The 20003-nt window shown below is 44.2% G+C and overlaps 1 protein-coding gene across 2 annotated transcripts; it reads left to right on the top strand.

Moving 5' to 3' along the window:
* Positions 1-2142: 2142 nt before the first annotated feature.
* LOC123102897 (CBS domain-containing protein CBSCBSPB3) lies at positions 2143-9781 on the top strand. 2 transcript variants are annotated; one of them, XM_044524355.1, is made up of 14 exons: positions 2143-2446; positions 2530-2689; positions 3454-3586; positions 6623-6793; positions 7374-7452; positions 7536-7649; positions 7738-7804; positions 7899-8004; positions 8091-8149; positions 8230-8339; positions 8420-8547; positions 8669-8751; positions 9057-9146; positions 9252-9781. In XM_044524355.1, exons 1-14 carry the CDS (start codon positions 2292-2294, stop codon positions 9429-9431), a joined length of 1635 nt encoding a protein of 544 aa, XP_044380290.1. In that variant the 5' UTR covers positions 2143-2291; the 3' UTR covers positions 9432-9781. The 2 variants fall into 2 exon arrangements, with proteins under 2 accessions (XP_044380290.1, XP_044380291.1); XM_044524356.1 differs by lacking the exon at positions 2143-2446 and having other exon boundaries at positions 2535-2784.
* The last annotated feature ends 10222 nt before the right edge of the window (positions 9782-20003 follow it).

The raw sequence follows: 20003 nt of genomic DNA, 5'->3' as shown, positions 1-20003 counted from the left end.
CTTCAGACGCACAGTCTTCCCCGAAGTAAACTTCAGATCGACCGTACCAACACCTCGAACGATGGCATGTGACCCGTTCCCCATCAGCACGGGTGAAGTCCCTGTTGCCTGGTAAGAAGAAAACATGGAGGCGTCAGCACAAACATGTACATTGGCACCGGTGTCAATTAACCAATCAGGGGATTGAAATACTGAAAGGATGGTAGGAAAAATACCGTACCCTGATTCCTTCATATCAGTATCACCGATGACAACATTAGCGGACTTGCCGCTCTTCTCATGTTCGCGCTCCTCAAAGCGGTTAGGACACTTCGGAGCCCAGTGATTAGGATCACCGCAGACATGGCAAAGTCCCTTCCCCTTCTTATGAGAATTCTTCTTGAAGTTGGTAGAATGTGATGGCTTGTTCTTTGTATCAAACTTGCCTTTGCCCTGAGTTTTGTTCTTATTGTTTTTGAACTTGTTGGGCTGGGAGTTCTTCTTCTGTACCATGTGGGCACTAGAACCTCCCTCAGCAACTCGAGCACGTGTGTCCTTTGCTCTCGCCTTCTCTTCAACATCAAGAGTACCAATGAGATCCGCAACGGAAAACTCCTGTCTCTTGTGTTTCAGGGAAGTAGCAAAATTGTTCCACGAAGGTGGAAGCTTGGCAATGATGCCTCCGGCAACAAATTTGTCCGGCAACACACACTTGAAGTACTCAAGTTCTTTTGCGAGCGACTGTATCTCATGAGCCTGCTGTACAACAGGGCGCTCATCAGTCATCTTGTAGTCATAGAATTGCTCCATGACGTACAACTCGCTGCCGGCGTCCGAGGCACCAAACTTGGCCTCGAGCGCAGCCCACATGTCCTTGCCGTTGTCAAACGACATATACGAATCCACAATGGAGTCATCAAGAACACTCAGAAGAGCGCCTTTAAAGAGGGTATCGATCTTCTCAAAAGCTTCCAGCTGTGCTGGATTAAGATCGCCCTCAGGCTTGCCCTTGGTGGCATCATAGCAGCCCATGGTCTGAAACCAGTAGACTGCTCTCGTGCGCCACCTCTTATATTGCGCCCCCTTAAAGGCAGGCGGCTTCAGATGCGCAGCAAAACCACTCGGAGTAAATTGCCTATAATCAGGTTTTTGGATTGTTGGAAATATGAGCAAATTACTACGAGATTTAATCCGAATAAACAAAAGATAAATCATGACCACAGCAGCAAAGATTAAATTAATCATGCGAACTAGCATAACAGATGAACATATCACATCTAGGGCACATACTAGAAGCATGAATTCTACCACGATCTCGAACAGGAAGGATAGAATCACATACGGTGCAGCGGGTGCTGCACCGCCGGCGTTGACGTTGTCGCCCATGTCGTCGAGGACGAGGTTGCCGAGGTCGGGGAAGAAGTCGTCGTTCGCGAAGTCGTCGCTGCCAGCAGTCGCGCGAGTGCGCTCTCCAAAAACCTGATCGCCCCTCTCCCGTACAGGATCACGAGAGGCGCGGTTCCGGAGGTCTGCTGTCCCTTCTCGCGGTGCATGCCGGAAGGAGGGATGGAGAAGACTTGCTTGACGGTGCAATGATCTGGAACGGTGGTGAGAAACCATACGAAGCGGCGGCGGCTAGGGTAGACGTCTGCCTGACTATATAGTGCGGGCCGGGTAGATCGTGGGAGTAAACCCCACGTCCGAGTCGTCACGATCCAAAAGAATCGGAAACGGTTCAGTAATTAACTCGTCCGTCCGTTAATTATTAATTAATGACTCATTAATTTTCCCATGCAGCAAAAATATAGACAACGTGCATAGCTCTGTCCTCGGCTCGGCTCAACGCGCAACCCGCGGCGCGTCGTGGCAAGGCGAGCGAGGAGGAGGAGCGCGCGTGTAGGTCTCCTCTTCTCATGCTCATACAAGTGGTAGAAGAGCTCACCTTATAAAGAGGTGCAACTCTTTCTCAATTTCCGGGATGGGACTAAACTTTAGCCTCATTCACTCCATTCACATGTATGTATGAATGGGCCAAGAAAATTTCAAAATTTTAATTGGGCTTTGGGCCAAAGGCCTACTAGCAAAATTCCAAAATGAAACCCTCCTCGACTTAATTAAGTCGAAAGTCCACTTCAAAAAATAATGTCATCACCGGTTCACCAAATAATTTAATACCAGAAGGACTGAAGCAGAAATACCCACACGCTATCGAAGGCGAGGAGGAGGGGAGTAGAAACACCATTCAATCTCGCCGGCCGCCGCCGCCGCCGCCGCCACCCTAACTGTGCCGAGCTCTCGCCAGAATCGCATACATGAGCTCCACGGCTGCTGCGGCGCCACCAGCCAGGCGCACGCGCAGCCGGCTGCCGTCTGCCTCGTCCCGCAGGTCTGATGACCCCTCCTCCGCCGCCAACGCCAACGGAAATGGGAAGACCTCTCCGAAGCTTGCTTCTCCCAAACATCTTCCGTAAGAGCCTCGATGCTTTCACCCCTTTTCGTATTGGGACCGCGAAAGATTGAATTCTCTGACTGAGGTTGGGCTCTGGTAAGGGGGGAGAGGACGGTGAAGAAGCTAAGGCTGTCCAAGGCGCTGACGATACCTGAGGGCACGACGGTCTACGACGCGTCCCGGCGGATGGCGGCGAGGCGGGTCGACGCGGTGCTGCTCACCGATGCCCAAGGCCTCCTATCTGGCATAGTCACCGATAAGGCGAACTACTTTCATTACTTTTCAGTGGAATATGCTGTGTGCTTCCATAGTAGCTGTGGAAAGATATGATGATTTGAAGCTACGAGGAATCTAGGGTAGTATCTCTTCCTACTTCTCTTTTGAGAAAAAGTGATGTATGGATTGGATTCTTTGGTTTGGACCTTAGCAAGTGGCCTTTTCTGTTAAAACGAAAGTTCTCTGGAGGTTTGCTACCCGAAGTTTGCTTGGTTGGTTTCCCCTAGTGTGAGCCAGTTTTTGTGACCATTGAATATGTACAAATATTGCTATGTTCTGTGCTTAGATGTTGATTCGATGGGGGAAAAGGTGAATTATGCTGAAGAAAATATGCCACCTTCCAACTACTAGACAGCCCAAAGTTCTTTTTTCTTCGTTTAGGGCTTTTGATCAAGTCATTTTTTGACAATTGCTAGTCGCTCGTTGGAAGTTTGGTTTACTGCTGTAGGTATTTTTTGCCCTTTCTTATCCCTCTCTCATTATGCTGTAAAATGGACTGATGTGCCTGCACTTGTTTAGCAGTGGTTTCTTGCTAAAAGAAACGAATTAGGTAAAGGCAAGACAAAGATTTTCTGTGTTTATTTTTGTTGGCTAGTTGTGCTTTGTACTGTACTTTTTTGTAAAATTAAGCACACCATAGTAAGTTGTGAATACTTAATAAGTAGTAGTATTACAAGTGGCCCATGGTCTACTTTTACTGCTTTCATGCTGAAGTCAATTTTTTTCCTTGGGATTCAAATTTGCTGTAGGATATATCCACACGAGTGATTGCAGAGGGGCTGCGGGTGGAGCAAACCGCCATGTCCAAGATCATGACACGGAATCCTACTTATGTCACTGCTGACTCACTTGCAATTGAGGCATTGCAAAAGATGGTTCAAGGTATATTTAGTTAATACTGTCATTCCCGTTATTCTGCCCCTTGGCTAAAAATTGAAGGATTTTTTTGACAGCGAAGTAAGTGAACTAAACTCAATTTTCACCGAACAGTTGCACTATGTTTTTTGATATATCACTTTGAGTGATTTTCAGTTTTTCACCATCATTTCCCGCAAAGAAAATATAAAAAAAATCACCATCATGACTCTTTCCTGAGTATCATACTCAATTATAATCAATTCAAGCGACTCGGTTGAAGTAATTGAGAACACCTAACTGTGAGAACTGCCACGTGAATAAATGGTTTCACTGAAACTTTGATGCAAGAGTTACTTAATTGCAACAACTGATAAGTAGAGAGTACTTAATGGAACATTGAAGAAAATCCACTTATGTGCAATGTAAATTGCTGATGCTATTATTAGCTAGTGAGCCTCTCTGCATGTGCATGCTTAACTATTAATTGACTTTTCCCCCGTTCCAAACTAATTGAAGTACTAAGCCAAACTTCTTCAACTCTGACCAAGTCTTTAGAAAAATTTATCAATGTCGAAAACACCAAATTAGTTTTATTAGATAACCCATGATATATTTTCAGAACTATTACAACCTTTAGATGAAACTAGTAAGATGCCCGTGCTACGCTATGGAACCACATCAAAGTAGAGCCAAAAGCAATTTATCTCGTTTGGTTATTCAAAATATCCAATCAGATCTTCTAAAGTTACACAAGAAACAACTGATTTTTTGTTTTCTTGTCATATGTATTATGCGACTTTACATGGCGTTGTTCTACTTTGCAAGGAAAGCCAAAACACTACGATATGCTTGCTTGTTGCATATAAGAACATCATTTTATATCTGTCCTATCTTTTCTATTCCGAAGTTTATAATTGTAGAACTTTCAATAGGTTACAAGAATCAACATTTGAGATCGGTCCGTATTTTATTGTACCCCATTTAAAATGGTATGCCCCCATTAACGACATTCTTTAAAAAAACCCTTATAGATTTGAGTGGACTTGAAATCAACATAAGCCGAGTTGCAGACTACCAAAATGATGTCCTGTAGTTAAAAGAGATTGAGGATGGGTAGCATGAGATAATTAGCGGTGTTTTGTAAACAATCTGATTAACATCTTTATTTTCCGCACAAGGATAAAAAAGTATTTGATTGATGGGCCAAATAAGGTGGTCTTTTCTCTACCACACAGTCCTCTCTTATGCTCTCACACAGGGGTTGCTTCACCTCGCAAGATTTCTTCTAACATTTCGACCTGACTTCTCACCCCCCTGTTAGTGCTCCCTCTGGAAACATAGGAATCATGGATCAATCACCATGAAAAAAAAACTCCATGGTACTGCAAGGCGCCGAAGCTATTTTTACAACTATACATCCGCCAAATCTATCCTGAATACGCAAGTGCAGCTGAGCTCATCATAGTGGACTGTAGAACTAAAACAAACTGAACTGTATCATCCATCGCATGCGAACCGAGCACTGTTCGGAACACACAAAACAATACCCACCTAATCTGCTTCAGATAGATGGTGTTAATCCCCACTTCTTTGATTTTCTTCAGCAACAACTCTGTCCAACTTCTTTACAACGGGCATATATAGAATGAACAAATCAAAAGAGTTAACTGCAGTGAAAAGAAATATAGAAGGGGGAAATGAAGTACAATTCACCTGACATGTGCAAAAGTCAATGAAACTAATTCAGTCAGTCAAAACGTAAATCAGCCAGTCTCATTGTCTCTCCTCTTAACGTCTAGCACACAACAGCAACATATGGCAGCACTAAACAAGCAGCAGAAGCACCTCAAAGCAACAATATTTCTCTCTAGAAGAATCTCTCACTTCCTCTCTTAAGCAATAGCCTGCACCCTGTAGCACCAACAGCTAGTTGTGCAATAACAAGCAGCATGCAGCACGATGGTTTCATCCTCTCTATATCTCTCTTTTACAAAACCATAGCAAGGAGTAACCATCAACACCTTGCATGATGCCCACTTATCTCCATCGCCTGAGCCCTCCTATATATGGGTCGAGGCCAAGAACACACCTATCAGCTGCCAGTGAGCTCCTCCCTCCTTGTCTCCCCCCGGCGACCTCACATCTGATCTCCCCATGGCCCTGCCAAGGGAAACCCCAAGTCCCCAAGCATCGGGATAGCCAATCGTACCGCCTGCAGCTCATCGATGCAGTCATGTTGTCACCGTCTCAGCCGCAGCCTTTCGCGCCAATGGACTCAGGCCCCAGGGTGATGCTGGAGCTGAAGTCGCGGTCAATTGTCACAGACCAGCGGCTGCCGGCAAGAAGATCGACAGGAAGGATACCTCGGGCAGCGCTGTCAGTGCGGGCACGTCGCCAACAGCCAGGTTGCGGTGGCAGCTCTACGTGGACCCAAGAAGGGGTGGATTCGCAGCTCCCATCAGTGACGCCTCAGAGGCGCCACGCCAGGCGGCGGCGCTGGCTGTACTCGCCGCCTCTACTGGTAGGTCGGCGGTGGAGGACATGGGGGAAGATGAGGTTGATGGGATCAGCGGCATCGATCCTACGGTGTGGAAGGGGGCAGCGCTGCGGCCGCGGTGAATATTGGCCGCAGGGTAGGGAGGTGAGGCCGAGAAAAATCGTCGGTGATTGTTGCAGGGCGAACTCGGGAAGGGAATGTTCACTTTTATTTTAAGCTTATGGGCCCCATATGTAGGAGGAGGGTGAATGGGTGGGTGAACTCACCACTAACTCAGATCTTTAGAAGTATTAAAGATATGATGTTTGATTTCATATCACGTGATCATTGATGAGCCACTTTCATTCCAACTTCAAGTTGCCCTTATCTGCATGTGTAATAAAAACATGGCTTTGTTTTTCTTTGGCATGTTGCTGAGTTGCTGTCATCATGACCCTAGTAGAATACTAACATACATATGTGGGGGCTTGTTGTTTTCTTGTTCTTGCAGAGAGACCTTGTTTAGATTGACACTTCCTTTCTTCACTAATATTATCTTTTCCATCTGTTCTTTCATCTTTTAGGTAAATTTAGACACCTCCCAGTTGTGGAAAATGGTGAGGTTATGGCTATGCTAGACATTGCAAAATGCCTTTATGATGCTATAGCAAGATTGGAAAAGGCAGCTGAACAAGGGAGTGCGATAGCAGCTGCAGTAGAGGGGGTTGAGCGTCAACTGGGAGGCAACTTTACAGGTCTTGCAATGCAAATATTATCATTGAATCCACTCTCTTTGACCCCTGAAGTAGTACCCTGATACGTAAAATGAATGGTCTAGTTGTGAGTAATAAGCATGATATGTTTACCTTTCTGAAGCAAAATAAAATGAACATTCATACCATACCAACTTATCAAGTGTATCATGTTGTATTGAACTGTTATATGTGTCTGTATTTCTTGAGCATGTTGCTACTTGTTGTCACACCTGCATCCCCTGGGTGATTCAGGTGGACTTCAAGTGGCCTGGGGCCATGTATGCGTTTGGGTTCAGTGTGTGGGCAAGGCCCAACCGTGGGAGCGTGTGTTATTTAAGTCTGGTGTGACCTGAAACAGGGCATGGGAGTTGACGCTGGTATTCTGAATCTCACCACCTACTCCTGTTCTCTCACCTTCTTCCTCTGCAAGTTATCTTCCTTTTCCTCACCTACTCCCTGACGTGTGATCTCGATCCCCTCCGATTGGGTCGTCACACTTGTTTGTCCTTGAGAACTATATTTTTTTGGTGTAGTTCTGTCTTACCAATCAATTTATGGTTTTAACTGTTTTTGCATACAGCTCCTTATGCTTTTATAGAAACTCTAAGAGAGCGGATGTTCAAACCTTCTCTGTCAACCATTGTCACGGAGGACACAAAGTATGTTATTTATCTGCTTTGACAATTTCCTTTCAACTGCAAGTAAGATGTTCGGATAGTGAGAGTGTGATGTCAACTTTCAGGGTAGCAATTGTTTCCCCTTCAGATCCTGTGTATGTGGCGACACAGAAAATGCGTGAGTTTCGAGTTAATTCAGTGATTGTCACTACAGGGAACACAGTGCAGGGGATCTTTACGTAAGCATTCTATAGTAGCATCATACTATTGTTTTTATTTATTTATTTTTCTTTCCAGTTATTGATAGATATTGATTCTCAAATGCAGCTCAAAAGATGTTCTTATGCGTGTTGTGTCACAGAATCTTTCCCCAGAATTGACCTTAGTAGAAAAGGTTTCTGCGCCTGTGACAGTTGTCTTTCTTCAAATGGCATCCCATTTTGTATAATTACTTATAACTCACTGTATTAGTTGTGAATTTTATAAAGGTGATGACTGCAAACCCTGATTGTGCTATGTTAGACACGACAATTCTTGATGCACTACATATAATGCATGATGGCAAATTCTTGCACATTCCTGTTCTTGACAGAGGTATGACCCAATTCTTATCTCAGCCTGTGAAGTGAATAGCTCTTGAGTTCCTGATGCTTCATCTGGTACATATATTTTTTTAACAGAGGGGCAAATTGCTGCTTGCCTGGATGTCCTGCAACTTACCCATGCAGCCATTCAATTGGTGATCCCTTACTCCTTCCAGCCCTTCTCTTAAGCTCTGCCAAAGCTTCCTATCCTAATTTCGTCAATGTACTTTTTTAGGTTGAAGGGGGCAATGGGACTGCTAATGACATGGCAAACTCAGTAATGCAGAGGTTCTGGGACTCTGCGCTTGCTTTAGAACCTCCAGATGACGAACTTGATAGCCGTAGGTTCGTCCATGTTCATTTGTGGATACTTGTATATATACTTTTGGGTTTTCCCTAATACAGTGCTCTGATACATTGCTCAGCGAAGCATCCTTACTTATGGCGTCAGAAGCCGGGGATGGGCGGAGTAGTATATATCCCCCTATCATTGGTAATTCATTTCCCTTTAAGCTTCAAGACCGGAAGGGACGTGTGCATAGATTCACTTGCGGTAAGTGCTCACTTGATAGGTTGCACAAATATGTTGAACCTTGTTGCATGCTCCAGATATAACTTGGATCTTTATTTGTATGTTATCTTCCAAAAATTAAACTTGTATGTTGTTGCTACAGGCTCAGAGAGCTTAAACGAGCTTGTGTCCTCTGTAAGGCAAAGATTGAGTATTATTGATGAAAAGGACATCATTCAAATCTTGGTAAGATTAAGCAATTTGGCATGAAAGCATTCAAATGTTTCAGTAGGCATGCAGAAGACAGATTAGGTGTCTGAGTCTAGTAAAGGCCAAGCTTTCCCTCTGCCGGTGCTGAAAACACCGCCTTTATATACATAAAGATGAAAGCGATTCTTATATGCATATACCTTACACCATTGGCTGTTCCTCATTGGCCATACTACATATGGATTGCAAGAGTCTTCTGTCATCATTCATCAACTCCCACATGATAGTAAAATATTTGCCTGGACTGCCGAGCTTAACTCTAATCGTGATTTGGAATGTAGTACGAAGATGATGAGGGCGACCGGGTACTGCTGACAACGGATACTGATCTTGCTGGCGCCGTGCTCCATGCCAAATCATCTGGTTTGAAGGTATTCTGTATGCTTGGATGTTGCGATATTGCGATATTGTGAGTTGCATGACTCCTCAACTATTAGCTGTTTGATTTCTCATGAAAGTGAAAATTCAACTGTCAGGTTCTCAAGTTGCATATCGTGGACGAGTTTAATCCAAACACAGAGGTGGTAAAACCATTACAGGATCTAGCACCTCGCAGCAGGAATGGTGGGTCTTCTGTTAAAATTGGGCTCATGGCTGGTGCAGTTGCTCTCAGTGGCGCGGCAGTCATGGTGTACTTGAAACGATCCAGGGTGTGATTACCAATGAATCAATACTTTCCTAAACCCGCATCTCAACAGCTGACATCCATCCACTTTAGAATCTATTGTTATCTTGGTATCATTACATACTAAGAAAAGAAAGAATGAGGCACATGAGGTCACATGTTTCCAGTCTGTCAGGTAATTGAAAGGTCGAACATCAGGCGGTAGGAGCTTTCTAATATTTGTCCCTCCACATTTTGCACAAACATCAGTGATTTCATGGCTACAATGAAACGTGTAAACATAAGCGTTTATGCTAGTTCATACTTTTGCACTTTTTTCTAGATAGACAGAGGATGTAAAATGATTTTGGAGCATAACATTAAGTGGATTATTCTCTGCCAGTGTCCTACAAAAATCAAATGTAAACAATTGGGTCATGCACACCATCAAACATACTACCCAGGCTGACAAATAATGCCCATTATTATTTGATCCTGTGCCCTCTCAAGATCTTATCTGCCCAGTAGAGTAGGTGGGCCCTAGTTATATCCCTTTGTATATGTGATGAATTGATAATGAAGTCATGATTAGTAAAAAAGGATTGGGTTGGTGTGTGGGTCAAGTTATGGTTGCTGGCTGCACATGTTAGTGGTTACCTATCCCTTTTGTTGAGGTGGTTGGTAGTTTCTTAACCTCCCTAGGTGGCTTTGAGTGGAATGGAGCGACCTCGTGCTCCTCTTCCAACTATCACAAACTTGCTTTTGTAGCTTGAAATACAGTGTTTGGATTAGGCAATGATATCCAACCTTTAAGATCAGATACAACTTTACAGCCATGTATATATCTCTCTGCTCTTCTGTACTAGCGGCACACATTTATTTATTTGTATCAACTGGGGTTAGATACTAAAATACATAATTTGCTTATACTTAGGTGGCGTCCACAATTTGTCATGACTTGGCCAAGAGAGTTAGGATAGTATTTTTTTTTGCAGGAATACAGTATTTGGTTAAGTATCGCAAGTTTGGCTTTTAAAAAAAGTAAGTTTGTCTTGCAGGGTCTGCTTAGAGGCTACCACGAAATGTATATTGTCGTTGTCGTCTTTGTCATCATCATGCACGCCGTCACCGCCGCTGCCACCAGAAACTACACTAGTAGCCATATTTTCCCCCTGCCAACAAACCCAAGACCCTATGCCTCAGAGCCTCCTGATTGAAGCCACCCATGTCCATGACAGAGCTGTAGAGGGAAGGTTGTATGTCGACATGCTTGATCTTCTTGATGGTGGTTGCCACCTTCTTAACAGTCTTAGTCATGCTGCTAAAGACACTTAACTCTTTGTCCATCAAATCGCCCCTCTTCCTCTTACTTTCAACAAGACTGGCACCTGCGTGTCTGGATACTCAGGCATAGGCACGTTGAGTAGTTTTGAATGAGAGTGTTGAGGAACTCAACGTTCTTGGGGTGGTCCTAAGAAAGGACACATTATTGTTAGTATTGATTGACATGTTAGATAAGCTAAACAAGTCTTAACATATGGTACGTGAGCTAAGCATGGTGTGGCCATGGTAGTGCTCTGTCTCCAACAAAATCATGAAGGTGTCCTGACCCCATTGTGCACCGCTAAGGTCTCTGAACCTGAACACTTTAATTCATCTTGCTCTCCACTTCCCGAGGTGGTCGTAGACCTGAGTTGAGGTGACCTCTTGGCCACAAAACTTGAAGACCTTCGCTACAGAGTTCAAGTGCACCTCCTAGAGCCCTTGTTAGTCCTCACCCTACTGGACATGATCTCACACATCTTGTTAAGCACGAAGGTGGACATGTAAGGCTATCATTTCATTGAGTTTCCTTTTCCAGACATCTTTGCCTTCCGAGTCCTGATGGCTGCTTGATGTGTTGCAGTAGCAGGCATCGCCACCACAAATGACAGCTTCCTAACAAGACCCTCGAACACTTCTAAATTTGGAGGCATCTAGACAAAGGCTGGGAGTCGTCAACATAGGACGACATGAACTGGTTGTCGAACAAGACAATGGTCTGACTAAAATCTTCGATGCTCAAATACTACAATCGTTAGCGTCATGACTAGTTCAATATGACAAATGAAGGACAAAACATACTACACATGTAGCCCCAATTATGAAGTTCAACACATCGCAATCTCTACTCCTAATGGAGCAGTTGGTAGTCTCGCTTCCAGGTTTTTTTCGTCTCATCTCCCATGGTTTTTTTGGTACCTCCTCCCACCTTCGCTGGTTTTTTTCGTAGATTTTTTTTCGTCCCCTCCCCCCACTTCATCGGTTTATTTTCGCGTCACCCTCTCACACAGCGAAAGAAATCTGAACAGATCAGAACTTTTCATACTGGCGCAATTATTTAGTAATGTAAAATCAATCATGAACAATCTCTAAAGATCAAATCTAAATTAATTAACCTTACCTTAAATCACTCAATCACATTAATTAGAAAACAAATAATTGATTTTCAGAATAATCTCTCAATCACATTAACCTTACCTTAACTCATGGATGGTAATCAGTCTCCAAACAAAGGATAAAATACATCAAGGGAGCAGTAAATAAACTCCCTTTCTTATGACATGTATATGATATTCCCTTCCCTTTCTGTTGTCGAGCATTCTTGATTCTCGAGGCCGATGCTTTGGCTGCGTCATTGGGTCGCGACGGTGCCGGAGGACAAGGACGGCGAGGCCGGGTGCCGCGGCACCGCGTTGGCCGTGACCGGTGAAGGGGGCGAAGAAGGGCGGCTTCCTGGCCGTGGCCCTGGGAGTTAGTGCAGTGGAAGCGGCACTTGAAGGACCCGACGTGGGTGGCTGGCGCGCAGACGCACTTGGAAGCGGGCTCGTGGCCCGCGCCGGACGGCGCCGACACCGACCCGGGCCACCTCCTCCGCGTATTCTTGGAGCTGTGGCTGGCCGATTTACATGAAATTAATTCCCTCAGTTGTGGTGGCAAATATAATACACACAATCCATATTGTTAAGCACTAGCGTGTGTGTGTGTGAAATAGATGGATTATGGTCCCGTACCCAATAAGATGGATGTGTGTGTGTGTGTTAGAGAGATAGGGAGAGGGGGAGAGAGAGTGAGGAAGAGAGTGTGCCTGTGAGGATTTGATAATAAAAAAGGTCGCCAATGTCACTTGATATGTATGAGAATATTAATATTGAACTTTTAAAGTTAATGTGGCCCCGTTGCAACGCACGGGTGTTCTTCTAGTATGGACTAATATTCAAGCTCAAAGAAAACCATTAAGTTCAACACACTATCACACCTACATATCAACCATACTTGAATATACTAGCATACTACATATGCTCTGATCGTCAAGCTAGTACCACATCTACCATAGTATCATTGAAACTGATATGGAAAACAACACAGACATTATCAAAGCCTACAAGCAAAACTTAGCATGCTAGCAATCCATCACCACTACCATTTGACATACCACGACATCACATGCTCATAGATCTACAATCTACTATGTTACCACATGCTCATAGGTCTACTCCTACCACATGCTGACATATCTAAGCCCGAACGAGTAGGGAGGAGGGAGTGATCGAACTTACAACCATCGCTGGAGCTGGGTGGTGGAGCAGAACAAGTCAGAGAAGAGATGTAGAACGGTTGCCACGCCGTCTACCGTCGACCAGAGAAGATGCATCGCTTACCTGTTTGTCAGTGTTGAATTCACCCGAGACAGAGAGCTCGAGGGGGAGGGAACTGGGCGAGGAAAGGATGGTTGCGGTTTCAGCGTGAGCTAAAGAGAGCTAAATAGGGCGACTGATTCGGCGAGAGGTGACCCAGTTCCCCCACTGCTTTTTCAAGAACACATGCAAGCTCACGTCATCTCGCAGCTCGCATGAGGTCGGTGCCGCGTGCCCCTCCATTGCATGCCGTGAGGCTGGCCGAGGGAAATGGTTGTTTCAGTTGTTCCTAGAAAGCCTAGCTAAGAGGTTCGCACCATGCAAGCCAAACAATACACATAGACATCCAAACAAATGAAGATTGCATTTGGGCAACCGACTCCTCTAACTTAGCTCCTGTGAAGTTAGAGCCTAACTTAGCTATGTTTCAATCGTTGGATCTAGAATAAATGGCCGAGATCTAGCGCTACAATTCTTGAATAGTGTCAATTGTTGCATGTAAAACAACAATAGCTATAGTGCTCATCCAAACAGTATGCTACATGTTTGTGAACAATATCGAATCTTGGCCATCTATTTTTCATCCAACAGTTGCCATAGACAAAGTTAGGGTACTGTTTCCCTAACTTAGCAGAAGCTAAGTTAGAGGAGTCGGTTCCCACCACAGAGACCTGGTTTAGGGGGTGCAGGCTACCAAACTCGCCATTAGGCCAACTGCAACGGGGCGACGCAATCGGTATTTGTCCGTTTTTTTGTTCGTTTGATTCGATAGTAGGGGTGGCGTCCGCCCTTGGTCGTGCATTTCTGGGAAGTGCGTCCAACGGGCCGACCCATTTGGTCCACCTCACTAGTTTTTTTGCCAATATTTCTCTATTTGACATTCGATATATATAAATGAAATAAACAAATAAAAATAAAACATTGGACATGATTAAACAAACAAGTCACATAGTTTTTATAGCACAATAAATAAAAATCTCATAGTTTACAACCAAATGAATTTAAAATTGTAGCAAATACATTGAAAGAAAAGGAGCAGGTACATCTGCAGGTTTCCTATGTGAGTCCACATATGCTCAACCAAATCATTTTGAAGTTGAATGTGAGTTGTTCAATCATGCATTTGTTGATGAAGTTGGATGATCTATCCAAACATTGCTTCTCCATACTCAGGCTCAACGTTTTCACCCTAGTAGTCCCTCCCTTGGTCAAAGAGGTTGTCATCACGCTCATCCTCTACGATCATGTTGTGCAGGATCATACAATCAATCATCACCTCCAACATCCTCTAAGTGCTCCATGTTCTAGCAGGGTGCCGAACAATAGCCCATAGAGATTGGAGCACACCAAAAGCACGCTCCACATCTTTCCTAGCACTCTCTTGTTCTTGGGAAAACCTAGTCCTCTTCTCTCCTACGGGATCGGAGATTGTCTTGACAATTGTAGACTACTGAGGATAGATACCAACAACTAGGTAGTACCCCATATTGTATTGGTGGCCATTGATCTCAAAGCTGACCTCTAGGGACTTGCCTTTTGATAGCCTCGCGAACTCCTGAGAGCACTAAAGCACGTTGATATCATTGTGGGAACCTACCATGCTGAAAAAAGAGTGCCAAATCTAGAGATCTTGTGATGCGACAGCTTCAAGTATGACCGTGCAAGCTTTAACATGTCCCTTATATTGCCCCTACCCAGTAAATTAATAGTTTTTCCACTTCTAGTGCATACAATCTATGCTTCAAAGCATTCCCAGAAAGCCTCTCGATTCATCGACCGCTAACAGTCGGGTTGTACCCGCATCATTTGGTTCTCTCAAGTACTCCTGACCAAACATTGAAGCCACAGCTTTGCAGAACTTGTGCAATGCCTCAAGTCATGTGGACTCACTCATGCATACATACTCATCCACAAGATCACTGGGAATTTTGTATGCAAGGACCCGAACAACTACGGTACATTTCTGATGAGAGGAGAAGGTAAATTTTCCTAGGGCATCGGGCTTGCATTTGAAGTAATCATCATACCCCACCACTCCCTCCTGAATACGAATGAACACATGTCTCATCATCCAGAAGTGTCGTCGGAAAAGCTTTGCAGAGAATAGTGAGTCATTGAGCTCGAAATAATCGATGTAGAGTAGGCAACTACTGCTTTATCTGTTACGATTCAACCCGGAGCATGGCCCGGGACCGATCTCCTAAATGATGGTCGATGTCTAGAAATGTGCTCATTGACGATCAAAGTAGCAACCACAACATCCTTGAAAGTGCAACTAATCCCCAAGTGGTTTTGGTAATTAATAACAACATATACATCATTGAACTTATGCCTATTCAAAGAGTATTTCACGAAAGTTTAATATAGGTATGGCAATGGGATGTGAAAGTGGACCCCTCAAAATGCAAAGGACATGTGTTGACAAAGCTTCAAGACTCTACATTTTTGGTTTAGTGATCCAAGATCACATTGAGTCCATAGGAAAGCCAATACTACTAAAAGGGGATGATGCTTTAATCATGGTTTAACTGCTCAAGTGCTTGAAGATATTGCTCAAAACCCCTCAATTACACTCTCACATTCATCTATGTCCAAAACCCTAAAGTCAATCTTAGTCCCACCTATATATGTCCAGTCGGACTCACCGAGATACACTTGACATAGTCACTGCCTAAACCCTAGCACCTCGGTCTCACCGAGTTGGCCCTTCAGTCCCATCGAAGAGCACTTGCCAACCTTCGGTTACCAATTGCATTCATCTCAGAATTTCCAAATGGTTTCAATTGTTCACACTGAAGTGTGGAAAGTGCTTAGGTCAGCTTAGCTCGGTCCCACCGAGAGGTTTCATCCGGTCTCACCGAAAAGTCTAAAGTTCAAATCTTTTGTACTATTCGGTCTCACTAAGTGTTTTCACTTGGTCTCACTAAGTAGTGCATAAAGGTGTAACGGTTGGAATTTTGGTGCTGCCTATATATACCCCACCCGTTGCACCAACTCATAGAGCAGCCATTTCCGAAGCTACCACTTCCCATATCCATTTTCTGAGAGAGAACAACCTACACTTCTGTTGAGATCAAGAGGATTCCACTCCAACCTTTGATTCTTGATCTCTATCCTCCCCAAGTTGCTTTTCGCCCAAACCCCTCTCCTACCATATATTCAAAATTTGCGAGAGAGTGATTGAGTGTTGAGGAGACTATATTTTGAAGCACAAGAGCAAAGAGTTCATCATCAACAACAACATCTATTACCTTTTGGAGAGTGGTATCTCCTAGATTTGTTAGATGTCACTTGGGAGCCTCCAAACTTGTGGAGTTGAACCCAAGGGGTTTGTAAGGGCAAGGAGATCACCTACTTCATGAAGATCTACCCCGAGTGAGCCTAGTCCTTAGTGGGCGTAAGCCGTGATGGCATAGACAAGGTTTTCCTTCATGGACCCTTCGTGGGTGGAGCCCTCCATGGACTCATGCAATCGTTACCCTCCGTGGGATGAAGTCTCCATCAACGTGGATGGACGATAGCACCACCTACCAGAACCACGCCAAAAGTCATTTTATCTTCATTGTGTTTGATTATCTTTGAACTATTCCTCTACTTTCATGCAAAGTCTTTACTTTCCGCTGCCACTATATTGGACTTGCATGTGCAGGATGCTAGTAGACTTGCTCGAATTGCTGAAATCTGCCAAGAACTAAAATTGGGAAAAGGCTAGGTTTTTATTGTTCAAGTAGTCTAATCACCCCCTCTAGACCTACTTTCGATCGTACAATCAACATCATCGGACAATTCTTTAGACGATGAACATATGAGGTTATTATTAAAAAAACTCATCCGAGCTATCTACCATGATCCATCGGAGTGATGATTCCATTCCTCGCTGGAAGGAGGCAGGCGCGGACGAGCCTTGGCTGTGCCAAACAAACGGATGATGTAACATCCCAATTTTCAATTTGGATGTTATACATAGGTCAACATATGCATATCATATTTTATTTGAATTTTGTTTGTGATCCTAGAAATCTTAAGCAACTCAAGGACCCAAGGAGAGAGTTGGAGATTTCATTTATTTTCATATTTGAATTTTCTCAAATTTGAAAAAAGGATCAATTTGGTTTTAATATTTTTCTCTCCAATTATTTCCAATATTTAAATTTAAAGAGTGAACATAATATGACTTCTTTAAAAAAAGGAATATTGGAGGAAAGATTTTTAAAATCAAATAAATATTTTATTTGAGATTTTATTTGAATTAGAAAAATATGCATTTTTGAAAATTGCATTATTAGACTAGAAAAATGTTCACTTTGTTCTAAATATTTTATTTAGACAGTGAAAATTGTTTTTGACATTTTTAGATTTTTTTAATATTTATTAGGATTTTTATTCGGCGGAATTTATTTTAAAAAAAAGTTTTCGCCTGACTGGGCCGAGCCGAGCCAGGCCGAAGCCCAGCCGAGCCGGGCCGAAGCTCACCAGCGCCGCCGCCTTTCTTTCCCGCCGCCGTGCGCCGCACGGATGCCGAGGGGGAGTCCGAGCCGAACTCCATCCCGGGGCGGCCCCTTCCCCAAGCCACCGCCCCCCCGGCCCTTAAATAGCGTGCCCCACCGCTGCCTCTCCCCACCTCGAGCCGCCGCCGCCCCAAGCAGCTGCCGTAGCACCCCGTCGTCGCTCGCGCCGCCGCCACCTGCCGCTCCGCCGCCGCCTGCCGCGCCGCTCGCTGCCGCTAGCGCCGCCCGCTCGCCGACGTCGCCGCCCGCCGGACCCCGCCGCCGAACCCCACCCGTCCTGCCGGACCTCGCCGCCGTCGTCCTAGTTTTCGTTGTGAACCGGTAAAAGCCGCCACCGTTATTTTTCGGTTTTTCGATCTAGATCGCTTTTATTTTAGGGTTAGGGTTTTCTCGGTTTTCTCGGTTTTTCCGGTCGGATCTGTTTAGCGAATGTTCACTCGAACGCCTCTGTTCGCGAATGCGTTCGTCCGTTCGTCCCTGTTAGTCTTTTTTTGGCCAGGGACCTATCCGTGATTATTTTTATCGTAGATTAGCCCCTAATCTTCAAACGCTCGCAACTTTTTAACCGTTCGTCCAAATCCAGTGAAACCAATGCCAAAATCTTCGTGTTGAACCCCTCTTTCCAGTTAATCAACTTGAACATGGTTTTGAAAATTTAAAATTTGTTTTCAAGTAGTTTTGAATTTGAACTTCTTTTGACCGCAGTTTGAGTTTCGTAGCTCCGATTCGATTAATTCTTTTTACAAATCGAATCTCTTCTCTTGTACTTTTGATTTGGATCTTTTCTCTTGAGTTTTACCCTTGCATATATTGCTTTAGTGCTTGTGTATGTTATTATTTGATTGCGATAGAGTTTCTGGAGTGCGAAGCGTGCTACTACGAGTCACTAGGGTTTTCAGATCGTCAGCAAGGCAAGTAACACTTTGATCATACCCCTTATTACCTAGTTTTTATGCATTAGTATTGACCCTCAAACATTGCATTAGTAGGATCCGCTTAACATGTGGGTATTGGGAAGTAGTTGATGATGTAGAACCTATTTTCCTTTATGCAACCATTGGGAGTTACTTCTACGTTATGCTTATACTACTATGCTATGCTCGTAGACGTGGTTTGGTTGAGTGTATCCATGACAGATGTGAGAGTTGTTAAATAATGGTTAACTTAAGGTGGCTACTTTAATACACATCTGGGTGGATTTGTTGAGGCACCCTGGAGCACCCAGTGGTTGTCTGGGCACCTGGAGCAATCCAGCGTTGTCCTGGGATATCCCGGAGTACCCGTGTGATCATCCTATGGTTCGCCACCCAAGCTCAAAGGGATCATAAGATTATTCATGCTAGAAACTTCCGTGTGCAGCCACAAGCCATTATGGGCTCTGGCATAGTTGAGTAAGTTGTGGGAAACCTTTCCATGATGGGCTATTAGATGTAGGGGATTGTAGGTGTACCGGCCTATCTATCGGTTAAGGGGACCTCTTCGGAAAGACTGTGTCTCGGTCATCCGTTTCTCAAACATCATGCAGTGCGAGAAATACAACGGAGGAGATCGAATCTTGTGGGGAAAAGTGCGCAAACCTCTACAGAGTGTACAAACTAATCATGGTTAGCCGTGTCCCCGGTTATGGACATCTTGAGTATCTGGTTCTTGAATTATTGGTTTGATCTCATCACTCTTAATTAATTTTGTGGGGCTATTAATTACTGTTTAATTGGGATTGAGTTGGAGGAACCTTCTCAATGTTTTATCAACCAACTTGATCGTTAAATAAAATATATTCCTTTGCAGTAGGGAAAAAATTGGCTTTTCGCAAACATAATAACCATAGAGCCTCCATCAGCCAAATATACATATAGTTATAGCTGCTACTTGTTCATTGCTCTACAGTGTTATTTTGCCAGCATATTCCATGTGCTGACCCGTTTCGGGCTGCAACGTATTATGTTGCAGACTTTTCAGACGAAGAGTAAGGTGCGCTAGGTCGTTGTCTTGCACTCAGCTATGCCATTGGAGTTGATGGACTCATTTTTGCCTTCGAAGCCTTCCGCTGTTATTTTCATTAGATGGCCTTCAGCCATATTATCGTAATAGTTCTCTTTTGAGACATTTGATGTAATAAGTGTGTGATTGCACTCTGTTATAAATCCTTCAAGTACTGTGTGTGTGTCAGCATTACCGATCCAGGGATGCCACTTATACATAGAGATTTGACTATCTGAGGTCGGATCGCTACAAGATGGTATCAGAGCACATGCTGACTGTAGGACGCGACCACTAAGATAAGCCTTAGGTCACTCCTCTCTACTCATTTCTGACTCTTCTCCACTTTCCACTCTATAGATGTCGGACCCAAGGAACAAGTTTGTTCAACCGGATGAAGACACCCCTTTCGGACGACACTTGAAGGAAGCCACCAGATATTTGAACATCGGAATACCA

This window comes from Triticum aestivum, chromosome 5A, assembly GCF_018294505.1.
Source record: "Triticum aestivum cultivar Chinese Spring chromosome 5A, IWGSC CS RefSeq v2.1, whole genome shotgun sequence".
In the NCBI taxonomy this organism is placed as follows: Eukaryota; Viridiplantae; Streptophyta; class Magnoliopsida; order Poales; family Poaceae; genus Triticum; species Triticum aestivum.
This window is presented reverse-complemented; position numbering and strand designations above follow the sequence as displayed.